We start from the raw sequence: 9,331 nt of genomic DNA, 5'->3' as shown, positions 1-9,331 counted from the left end.
CACACACACTTCCTCTAACCTTATACCCCATAGCGAAACACGTGTTCCTTTCACACTCACCCAATTCAAACAGATGGGAAGTAAGGAGAAAAGAATAGGAAATGAGACAGTGGGAGGGAAGGGAATGATGGAGCTGAGGAAGATGAAAAGATTTACAAGGACGAGGGGAGAAAAAAGAACAGCAGGAGAGAAGAGCGTAAGAAAGAACCAAAAAGAAAAGGAGAGAAGCGGGGGATACATGATTCTAAAAAAGGAAGGGGAAATGAATGAGGAGGGAAGTTGAGCGGAACAAAAGTCATAGAAAAAAGACAGATGTACTTAGATTTACTACAGAAGAGAGTACAAGCCGTTTCGAACAGTATTAAACTAATTTCAAATACATTCCTTGTGGGGGTTTTCGTGTGATTTAAAGATAAAGAGGAGGGACAAGGTGGAGACAGGCGTTGCACTGAGACAGAATGAGGAGGGACGGAAAGAGAAAGGAGGGCACAAGTGTTTTTGCAATGTTCATGAACATGAAGTAATGAGAAGGGAAAAATTGCTGCAGGCAACAGAACTGGCCAGGCGTTCACTTTGAACACACACACACACACACACACACACACACATAGTCTCTCAGACCGACGCTATCCAGCTACTGACTCTGCAGGGGGGGCAGACACAAGGGGGAACCCAGCGAGAGACAGCGCATTGTATCTGAGATCATTGCATTAGGGAGGTCACAATAACAAGCAAATCAGACTAGAAAGTGGGACAGAAAAACAGACAAACGCGGATTAGTCAAGACAAACGGACCGTCTCCGTCACACTAAAAATAGATTGCAGGTTGCAGTGGAAAATGAATGGTCACAGAGATGTAAGGCATTAATATAGATTAGCAAACAAAATTGTGAAAATATATTTGGTGTACTTTAATTTTGCTATACCATAAATAGAAGAAATTATAATTTTTGGCGTATTTCTTCACACAGTTGCCATGCAGGATTAGTGAAATTTATAATAAAAGCTGCTACAACCATCATTCATTTTGTGTTGATTTTATCGGTCCCTGTGGACTAAAGCGGTAGCGGTAGTCCCGTTAGCAAACCTCTCATTTTACTGCAGAAGGACTCGCTCAGTCCTGGTTCTGGTTCTCCCTTGCCTCTCTTTCCAATACGGCCTGGGCCACCCAGCAGCATATCGGTGTTAGCTCCCAGCGGACACTGGCGGAGCAGAGAGGTTGAAGCTATGCTCCTGCGAAACTAGCCAGTTCGTCAATCAAGTACATTTTTGACATCGCGCAAAGCCCAATACAAGTCAGAAGAAAATGCATATAAAAATCCTAAAAAGACACTGTCAGTCGCAGTTATGAGCACAAAGCGAAAGCCGTGTAGCAGCCAATGCAGACAGCTGTATTGATTAAAATCACACGCATGAGACGGACGTAAACTTGGGCTTAAACATGTCTGATGTAGGCAGCTTGTTACAAACTCACATAACTGTTCATGGACACGCTCACACGTGTCTAAATGCACTTTGCATGCCAGAATACACACACGCTCTCTCTTAATGTGTTCCTATTCACTTTCTCTTCATTTACTCATGCAAGCACGCAAGCACAATAGCAGACACTCAAACAGACTGGAGAGAAATGGGTTACGATAAGAAGCTTAGACAGTGTGTGTGTGTGTGTGTGTGTGTGTCTGGATGTTTGGTCATGGTTGACTGGAATAATGGTCCAGTTGGTGCGACCACATCCACTCCATATCCTGTGTATGTGTGTGTGTGTGTCAGTATTAATATAGAGGGTATTACAGTCATTCAGAAATGAAGAGCCCCAGATTACCCCCCCAGATCACTGTGTGCGCATTTGTGTGTGCGTGTGTGTGCCCGTATGATGATATCTAAAGCTTGTCATAACTGTTAAACCACCCAACAGTGATGCTGCCAACAGATTCTACATCTGCCTTTCTCTCTCCTATTTTTCTGTCACTAACACACCTTCAATTTTCTCTTGGTTACTATTGCTTTCTCCAAGCTCAGTTTGATTTCCCACTTTTTTCTCTCTGTCACTGTCCTTATTTGTTTCAGGAGCATACAAGTGTACAGAGAATGTAGAGGGAACAGGCTTTTGAATGATTCACATTGCTGGCTTGGAAATACACCTGTTTTCAAAGAAGAAATCATTTTATTAGATCATTTAAATGAATGATTTGATATTTTCTTTGGTATTTCTGTCATGTACAGATATGCAATGAAGATATCTGGATAATATGTATGTTGATTTTGTCTAATGTCAAGTCTATTTGATCAAGAGCCAATATGGTGTGTGTGTGTGTGTGTGTGTGTGTGTGTGTGCTTTTTATAACCATCATGCACTGGGGCCCGACGTAAGGCCCTTACTACACTGATTTGCTTCCTTCCGTCTCACTTGAATTCCTCAATCTCTTCTTTCTTTTTTTAAGGCTAAGAGCAATATATATATTTTTTGAGGTTGTGTCTGCATTTTCCCAGGTTGCTAGTTGGGATGCAGCATCTTGCACAAGTGCACTTTATATACACGAGCAGATGCATTGTTCTGTTATAGACATCCAGACTTCGGCTTTCTGGAACTCAATCCTCTAAAGTGTTGCTCTCACGCTCTTACTCTTCTGTGTCTTTGTCTTTACAGATGACACAGTATTAATACAATACTGTGTTACCGCTTTAAAAGCCTGCTTTAGTTAAAATGCATGTTACGTGTTTTTTTTGCTGGTAATCTGCAAATCGTATTCCCTACATGGTCATTTTGAGGATATATCCCTCTTGGCTTAGAGTTCTACCCATAAGATCGAACTCTACATAAAACTACTGCTACTTAAGCGCTCAAGTGAAGACCTAATTGTGCCCAAAATACATCTTCTACATATTTTCCAACATTCACATCAGCTGCATTTAAAGTAGTTAACGTGGAGTTAATCTCTCATAACCTTCTATCTGGTCAATAAAGCTGAATTAGCTATACTGGGAGTAATTCAATTGTTATTCAGGTACTTAGTTTGAAAGCACCTTCCTCTAAAAACACCACCTCTGAGTATGTGCCCTGGATAATATCATCACGTTGAAGTAGAATCACAGTCTATGGTGTCAAACCGCTCTAAATAAATGTGTTTTTTGTGTCTCCGTCTTCATCACAGGCTCAGACTGTTCCCGTAACTTCACCAGTCCCACGGGTCTCATTGAGTCCCCGGGCTTCCCCGACAAATACCCCCACAACCTGGAGTGCTCCTTCATCATCATTGTCCCCTCCAGCATGGATGTGACCCTCACCTTCCTCACCTTTGACCTGGAGAACGACCCCCTGCCGGGCGGAGAGGGGGACTGCAAGTACGACTGGCTGGAAGTGTGGGACGGGCTCCCAGGAGGTGAGATGATGATGATTTTATATGACAATGACAATGAAGGTGCAGAGACAACTGTTGGTGATGAGGAGCTTGATGAAGGTGTTAAACAATAATTCAGCCGATTCACTTGTCAATTCACAGAGCAAATTTAAAATGGTGCGTATTCTGCCCTGCCTACATCATTATTGACTGAGGTGGAGTAGCAACTATTTTAGTAGCTATGCGTTGGATGAAAGCTAAGCTTACAGGCAGGATGGTGGCACCTACAGTGGAGAAGCAACATAACGTTTCAAGGGGAAAATGAAATAGGAGTTGTGAGAGGAGGGAGAAAAGGGGGGAGGTGAGAGGAGGAACGGTAGAGGGTGAGGATATTTCTAGACTCGCTCCTGGAAGGAGTGTAAGAGTTTAGAAGAACAAATCTAAGGCTCAGAGACCTTGGATCTAGTTTCAAGAGATGGAAGAGGCAGATAGAAAAAGAAGAGCAGTGGAAGGGCAGGGAAAGGTCCTCCACTTGCTGGGAAGACTGGACCAAAGGAGAAGTTGAGATGAGTAAATGAAAGCCAGTAGAGCACTGAATAAAGAGGAATAGGAAGATTTTTAGGGAGTTCAGGAAGCTGGAACGGAGGAGGAAGGAAGATTCATTTTTGACGATAAAGCTTTTCTCCAATATTTTATTCTATTCTAGTTTTGATCATTTCTTTTTTTGTAGTTTGTTGTGTTATACATATTATTTACATGCCATATTTAGTTTCACAAATTGAACCATTTGATAGAAGAGATTTTTAATTGCTTAATTCCCAAATCTTGTAAGGTATTTAGGATCCAGCCATTAAAGACTGAACAGCATTAGATTAGTAGCAAAGGAGAGTAAACAGTGTTTCTTTTCTTCTTATGAATAGCTTTGATGTAAATATATACAGAGAGGAATATAAGGCGGTTAAAGGACATCTTGTTACTTTTCAGGGGATTAAATAGAAGACAGGAGAGGTTAAGCAAAGTTGAGAGTCCAAAAAATAATAATGAAGATGACCAGAAAGGCAAAAACAGAGGGATGGAGGAGAAAGAGAGGATGAAAGGCTTATGCTCTGAGAGAGACTACAAGAAGGATAGCAGGATGAAAGGAAAGGAAGCAAAGTAAAATGAAGTGGGTGGAGGTTGAAAGGGAAGGAAACATACAGGATGAGATTCAGAGGTGAAGGACTTAGTTTCAACCTTTGTATGAGTGTGGAGTCCGAAGCAGGAAGAAAGGACAAGAAGAAAGACAACCGGGAAAAGAGCACGGCCATGTTTGTTTCCTACAAGGTTGAAATGTGTTGATGGTTGTTTTGTGTGTGTGTCTGTGTTTTTCCATTTTGCTCCCATATGAGTGTATGAGTGTGTTTGTGTTTAATGACAGGCCAACTCAATGCTTGCACTCATTCCCATCCATCCGTAGCAAAGCATTGGTATCATCGTGTGTGTGTGTGTGTGTGTGTGTGTGTGTGTGTGTGTGTGTGTGTGTTACTACATAAAGTTCTGTATCTACCGGGGTCAGGCAAGGGACGAATGTGCCTTCTGTCAATTTTAAACATGCTGAAATTAAAAGCCAGAAATATTAAATATTGAATTCTCAAAAAAATACATATTCAATTTGTTGGCCCGGATATTTATGCAAACATGGGTCATTCATTTTTAGAAATCATCTCTGTGGATTTGAGATTCTCCTACTCTTTTTTTTTTTTTTTTCCTTTTTCCTCACCACCAACAAGAAAATAGTTATATCCGTTATTTGCTCAAGAGCTCTATTTCAAATATCCAACCATTCCAAAAGAGAAAAAAAAAAATCAATAGCACTGATTGATCGTCGGCTATTTTCTTCCCCTTCCTCCTCCACAAGCCGCCTTGTGTGTGTACAGTATCTGTGTGTGTGTGTGTGTGTGTGTGTGTGTGTGTGTGTGAGAGAGAGAGAGAGAGAGAGAGAGAGAGAGAGAGAGAGAGAGAGAGGGAGAGAAGTCGGGGAGTAGAAGGATGAATCAACTATCTGTGCTCCCACCCATCCACACACACACACAAGCATGCACACACCCCGGGGCTCTAAATCACACTCATCTGTTTGTGTTGACATATACAAGTTGTGGTATTAGAGAAGAGGACAGTAGGATTTATACACACACACACACATATAGTACACAGTGTAAAACCACGTCCAGTCCAGGGATAGATTTGATAGATGAAGGGAGGAGATGTGATGACGTGAGAGGGTGGAGTGATGAGCAGATGTCAGCGGAGGCAGGAGTGATGAAGATAACGGCAGAAAGAAAAAGACAATGAGAGTAGCAAAGGATAGAGACAAACAAATGTGAGGATTAAGGGATGAAAGGATTGTTAAAGGAATGAAAAAAATGATTAACTCATCTCGACACCTGGATGAGTGAGATCATTGCAACATCTTGTGTAACCAGAATATCACGAGTCACAAAAATAAACCAGCCGATGACATATATATTAGTTGCAGACAGAATTTTAAGTGATGGCTAATCCAATACCTCTTGTTTGATCGGCAGTGGGCCCTCTGATTGGTCGATACTGCGGGACCAGGGTGCCCCCTGAGATCCAGTCATCTACTGGGATTCTCTCTCTGTCCTTCCACACTGACATGGCTGTGGCTAAAGACGGCTTCTCAGCGCGATACAACATGACGCACAAGGAAGTCAGTGAGAGTAAGTAACATAGTAGTGTGTTTTTTTGAAATGATTCTTTAATAACAAAAACTGCAAGAACATTGGTGTAAATCTCTTCCTCTCCTCCTCCCATCCTCTTGTAGCTTTCCACTGTAGTAATGCATTCGGTCTGGAGTCGGGAAAGATCACAGATGACCAGATCACAGCCTCGTCAAGTTTCTACGATGAACACTGGCTGCCACGACAGGCCCGGCTCAACTATCATGACAACGGATGGACGCCCAATGAAGACAGCAACAAAGAGTACATACAGGTACGAGTTTTGGAGCCGTGGGTCAATGAATTCATAGATGGTCTTATGGGTCCATTGATAAGGTTGCCGTGGACACATCGATGCTTTATGGACCTGAATCAATGACACTTGCAACCACTCACATGTGAATATGAACAGCTATTAAAAAGTTTAACTGATCGCTTCATCTCTGGGAAACATGAACCGAAATCACACCTGCTCCTCAACATTTCCCCCAGAAATATGTTTACATAAAACTAATTTCAAACAGCAAACACATGTTAAGGAAACAGAATGCACACTGGATCACATTTTCCATTAACATGATAAGGAATCATTAATTAATGTATCTGTTAAGTCAGAATTAGAATCAAGGAGACTAGATTGATTTGAGAACATCAAAAGCTTATTTATATTAAAAGTTTTGAGGCGTTTTCCTTTTTTTTTTTTTTTGCACATCCGACATCCCAACCCTGAAATGCAGAATCTTAGTCTTGAAAAAGTTTTCGACGCCTAAACTAAAAACACTCTTGCGTTGACATGTCACACATAATAACTCCACCACAGCTATATTTGTGTCAGCGTATATGTGAGTGTGTGTGGGAGCGAGAGAGAGAGAGAGAGAGAGAGAGCAAGCGAGCGAGCGAGTGGGAGGTGTAGTGATATCAAGGTTTAGCAGCTAGATGCCTGGGTAAGGCATTGTTTCCCGTATTTTATCACAGTGCCAACTTCCTGCCATCCCTGTGCCAAGTGTGAGTTATGAGGCTGTCTGGGTGAGAGGGGAAAGGGAGTGTGAGGTTTACTCACCCCTCAGACAGAAATGAATTCAAACCAGCCTGCGAGGCGCAATTCGGTGAGACGCCTTCTATAAACAACAGATTATCTTGTTGGGTGTCACCTCCTTGTAGCCTTGCAAAGACTGCCCACAGCTTTTTGCTATACTCATTGTCGACACGCTTTTTTTTTTTTTTTTTTTGAAATAGGTGTAAAGTCATGCATGGTTTCCCTTCATTATGCTATCAGTTTGAACCCTTCCTGTACCCAATGTAAGATGCAGACTTATCTATTTTTTATGATTTTAAGAGCAAGTTGCGAGAGCCAGAAGCTCATCATCGTTAAAATAATTTTTCATAGTTTGTGCCAACTGGTCAGGATGCCAGCTGCTTGACTCTCAGTTTTCCTGACTGAAATCCTGCAGCACAATCACCCCACAGAAAAGCTCACGAAGAATTAGGCTTTCTTTTGTGCAGCATACATATTCCATCTTCTCTAAAGCCTGTGATTAGACAACCCAAGATGTGCTGCTTCCAACAAAAACAAAAAAAAGGTCACAAGTGTGTTCAGTTAACAGTAAAGGAGCCAGTGAGGGATCGGTGTTTTGCTCAAAGAGACAAGAACCAGGCAAGCACCTCATCTGTTCATTTTTAGACACGGTGACACAATCACAGACAGCCACAGACAGATTTGGAATAGAAGCAGCAGTTCTGATTGTCAGAGCTCGACTGAGGCCAAACTCTGGACCAGCAAACGCAGGAAGGGACTGTGGCCAAGAGGCAGCATGAGGCCAAGGTCCCATCAGTCTCTTCCTTCCTGTTTCACCTCAACTGCAGCTGACAGCTCACTCTCTCCAGCCCCCTCTTACAATTAGCTGACATTAAAGAATTTGCTCAACATGAATCGCTTGAAAGACTCTCCATATTTTTTTCAAGGAATTCTTTTTTTTTTTTTTTTATAAAGCTCCTCAACTCATGAAAAGACCTCGGTTTCTGAATTATTGTTTGTGACATGTGCGATCTCGGCATAGATTTGCTTGGAAAAGAAGTTTCCACTTGTCCTATGTTGCCTCTCTGTCTCTCTCTCTGGTCACCGGTGTTGTGGTCGGGTCGCCGCGTTCCACAGAGGCTCTCAGCTGTTCCACTGCGTTAACACTTTGCAGAGAGCAAGACCCCTGCATGTGTGTGTGTGTGTGTGTACATAGGTATGTGCATACGTGCGTGTGCAACCTCCTGTCTTGACAAGCAGCTGTCATGAATGCCAACATGCCTCTCCTTCTTGCATGCAGCACCCCCTGTTCTCTTATAACGGAGTGTGTGCTCGTGTGTTCATGCGTGTCTGCGTGAGTGTGTTCGAGTGTGTGTCTGTTGATACGTGTGCCCACGCAGCTTAGGCATGTGTGTGTGTTGCTATGTTGGCTCAAGAGCCACGTGTGTCATTTAAATCTCTCTCCAGGACACTTTCTCTGACATTCTGTGATTCTATTCTGTTTTATTGTGTTCTATTCTGTTCTGTTATGTTCTACTATATTTTATTCTGTTCTATTCTATATGATTCTGTTCTGTTCTATTCTATTCTATCCTAGTCTACTCTGTTCTGTTCTACTCTATTTTATTCTGTTCTATTCTATCCTAGTCTAGTCAGCTCTGTTCTGTTCTACCCTATTTTATTCTGTTCTATTCTATATTATTCTATTCTATTCTGTTCTGTTCTGTTCTATCCTAGTCTCGTCTAGTCTTGTCAGCTCTGTTCTGTTCTACTCTATTTTATTCTGTTATATTCAATATGATTCTGTTCTATTTTATTCTGTTCTATTCTATATGCTTCTGTTCTGTTCTATTCTGTTCTATTTTATTCTGTTCTATGCTATTCTGGTCCAGTGAGGTGTGGTGCAGATTGATGATGTGAGTTCTGGTGGCTCCGTTATTATAACAACTCTGTGATTGATGAGAAGCCTTCCCTGGGAAGGCTCACTTAGCATACCCCTCTCTCTTTCTCTCTCTCTCTTTCTCTCTCTCTCTCTCTCTCATTCGCTCGCTCATTCATTCATTCTTCACCTCTTTCTATTCTCTCGCTCTCTCTCCTATTTCCCTTACTCCTCACCCCTCTTCTTCTCCCCTGTCCTCGGTTCCCGGACCATCGATTAGTTGTCTTGGTGGATCTCTGCCTGGCCCTAAGCATGCAGGCATTTCTCTGTGTGTGTGTGTGTGTGTGTGTGTGTGTGTGTGTGTGTGTGTGTGTGT

The 9,331-nt window shown here is 42.2% G+C and overlaps 1 protein-coding gene across 3 annotated transcripts in view; it reads left to right on the top strand.

Annotated features, from left to right (window-relative positions):
* LOC116389765 (neuropilin-2-like) overlaps positions 1–9,331 on the top strand; it is an 87,849-nt gene that overhangs the window by 26,822 nt on the left and 51,696 nt on the right. For all 3 annotated transcript variants that reach the window (XM_031858713.1, XM_031858710.1, XM_031858712.1), the window contains exons 4-6: positions 3,156–3,383; positions 5,906–6,061; positions 6,166–6,335. In XM_031858713.1, coding sequence (XP_031714573.1) covers positions 3,156–3,383; positions 5,906–6,061; positions 6,166–6,335 — 554 coding nt within the window. The remainder of the gene's footprint in view (positions 1–3,155; positions 3,384–5,905; positions 6,062–6,165; positions 6,336–9,331) is intronic.

The sequence above is a fragment of the Anarrhichthys ocellatus genome, unplaced genomic scaffold (genome assembly GCF_004355925.1).
Source record: "Anarrhichthys ocellatus isolate YVR2014 unplaced genomic scaffold, GSC_Weel_1.0 scaffold20, whole genome shotgun sequence".
Taxonomy (NCBI): Eukaryota; Metazoa; Chordata; class Actinopteri; order Perciformes; family Anarhichadidae; genus Anarrhichthys; species Anarrhichthys ocellatus.
This window is presented reverse-complemented; position numbering and strand designations above follow the sequence as displayed.